Source organism: Cornus florida, unplaced genomic scaffold, assembly GCF_030987335.1.
Source record: "Cornus florida cultivar Cherokee Brave unplaced genomic scaffold, ASM3098733v1 CherokeeBrave_3.0.0_Hap2_Chr05, whole genome shotgun sequence".
In the NCBI taxonomy this organism is placed as follows: domain Eukaryota; kingdom Viridiplantae; phylum Streptophyta; class Magnoliopsida; order Cornales; family Cornaceae; genus Cornus; species Cornus florida.
In genome coordinates, this window is record NW_026775575.1 from 74,511,049 (window position 1) to 74,513,007 (window position 1,959).

A 1,959-nucleotide genomic window follows, 5' to 3' on the forward strand; every position below is an offset into this window, starting at 1 on the left:
TAGCTCAGTCATATAGTAGCTCAGTCATTAGGGTTTTGGATAGTCTATCCAAAACCCATTTCAAAACTTCCATTCACAGTCCATTTTCTCTTCCACAAATTTGAAAGGAAAAAAGTGAACCCAATCAACTAAGTTTGTCTACCTATTTTCTTAATTTGTCAAGTATTGTACGAGACCTCGACCCTGTCTAAAGATTTGACGTACAAATAGATTCCAAACTCAAACAAGCTTGCAAGCAAGGGTCGATTGATAGTTTTTCTAGCTATACCATTACTCCAAACATGTCCGTTATCAACTTAAATCTATGTCATCTCTTAGAGGTCATGAACCTCAATAACCTCACCTTCATTTCACCATTTTTGTGCCTAACCCTAATGATTCTCCTCCTATCACATATTTTCATGACAAAGCCATCGCGCAAAGTTTACTTGCTCAACTTTGCATGTTACAAGCCCCCGTTGGCCCTATTGTGCTCTAAAGAAGTGGCCTTAGAGCGAGCCAGACGCTATGCAAATTTATCGGAGGAGACTTTGGTGTTCATGGAGAAAACGTTGGAGAGATCAGGACTTGGTGACTCGACATACTTGCCGGAGGCTTATATGAGAGATCCTCCAAATATATGCTTGGAAGAGGCTAGAAGAGAGGCAGAGATGGTGATGTTTGGGGCCATAGATGAGCTACTAGTGAAGACAAGGGTGAAATGCATGGATATAGGGATATTAGTGGTGAATTGCTGTATTTTTAATGTGGTGCCGTCTCTTTCTACCATGGTAGTGAACCATTACAAGCTTAGGGACAATATTGTGAGCTATAATATTGGGGGTATGGGGTGCAGTGCTGGACTCTCTGCAATATCTCTTGCCAAACAGCTCCTTCAGGTTGGTATCTCTATCTATACTCTTGCTATGTGTATATATATATATATATATATAATATTTGCAAGTTAGTCAACAGCTTCAGGTTGGTAAATAATTTGATTTGTCCCCCACAAATCTATGCGGGGTATAAGCTTTTTTTTGAAAACTTCACAAACGCAAAAGCTCACAAGTAGTAAGCGGTAGTGTTCTTATAGTTTATTGACTTTAAAATGTATAGACTGAGTTTTCCATGTCTGATCAACAGGTGCACCATAACACCTATGCTCTAGTGGTAAGCACAGAGAACATTACCCAAAACTTTTACATGGGTAGCGACCGCTCTAAGTCACTAATCAATTGTGCATTCCGTGTTGGTGGGGCAGCCATCCTCCTCTCAAACCGACCGTCCGATCGACCCTCATCAAAGTTCCAGCTCATCCACACCGTCCAAACCAACACGGCTCATTGCGACCGTTCATACAAGTGCATCATACAAGAAGAAGATCAGGAAGGACACTTGGGCGTCACGGTCACCCGAGATCTCATGGCAGTGGCAATCAAAGCCGTTGAATCCAACATGACCGCACTAGGACGCCTGGTCCTTCCCGTATCTGAACAAATCCTCTACATCACAAACTACTTAATAAGACATCTCCACGTGGCAGAGATCAAGCCGTACGCTCCGGATTTCAAGAAGGCATTTGATCACATCTTCCCACACGTTGGTGGAAAACCGGTACTGGACGAACTGCAGAGAAACTTGGGGTTGAGTGATAAAGACATGGAAGCTTCTAGAATGACCCTCTATAGGTTTGGGAATACATCCAGTAGTACAGTGTGGTATGAGCTCGCCTATGCTGAGGCAAAAGGGAGGATCAAGAGTGGTGATCGTGTGTGGCAAATTGCCTTTGGGTCCGGGTTCAAGTGTTGTAGTGTGGTGTGGCGTGCGATAAGGAACGTTGATCCAGAGGCGATGAATCCATGGACAGCTGAGATTGACGAGTTTCCTGTGGACTTGCGTAACCACGTTCAAGTTGGGTTAATCCCTTACCATTTTGAACCCTCCAAACAGGCATGATTCAATAAATCATGTTCCTACTAG

At 43.2% G+C, this 1,959-nt stretch overlaps 1 protein-coding gene across 1 annotated transcript; it reads left to right on the top strand.

The window, feature by feature from the left end:
- Positions 1-281: 281 nt before the first annotated feature.
- LOC132310227 (3-ketoacyl-CoA synthase 20-like) lies at positions 282-1,959 on the top strand. The gene is made up of 2 exons (XM_059808426.1): positions 282-878; positions 1,123-1,959. Exons 1-2 carry the CDS (start codon positions 282-284, stop codon positions 1,933-1,935), a joined length of 1,410 nt encoding a protein of 469 aa, XP_059664409.1. The 3' UTR covers positions 1,936-1,959.

Bases quoted from the DNA above. Each gene is read 5' to 3' on its own strand.
- LOC132310227 (XM_059808426.1), top strand. From the start codon at position 282: ATGTCCGTTATCAACTTAAATCTATGTCATCTCTTAGAGGTCATGAAC. The intron at 879-1,122 runs GTTGGTATCTCT...TCTGATCAACAG, and splicing joins TTGCCAAACAGCTCCTTCAG to GTGCACCATAACACCTATGC.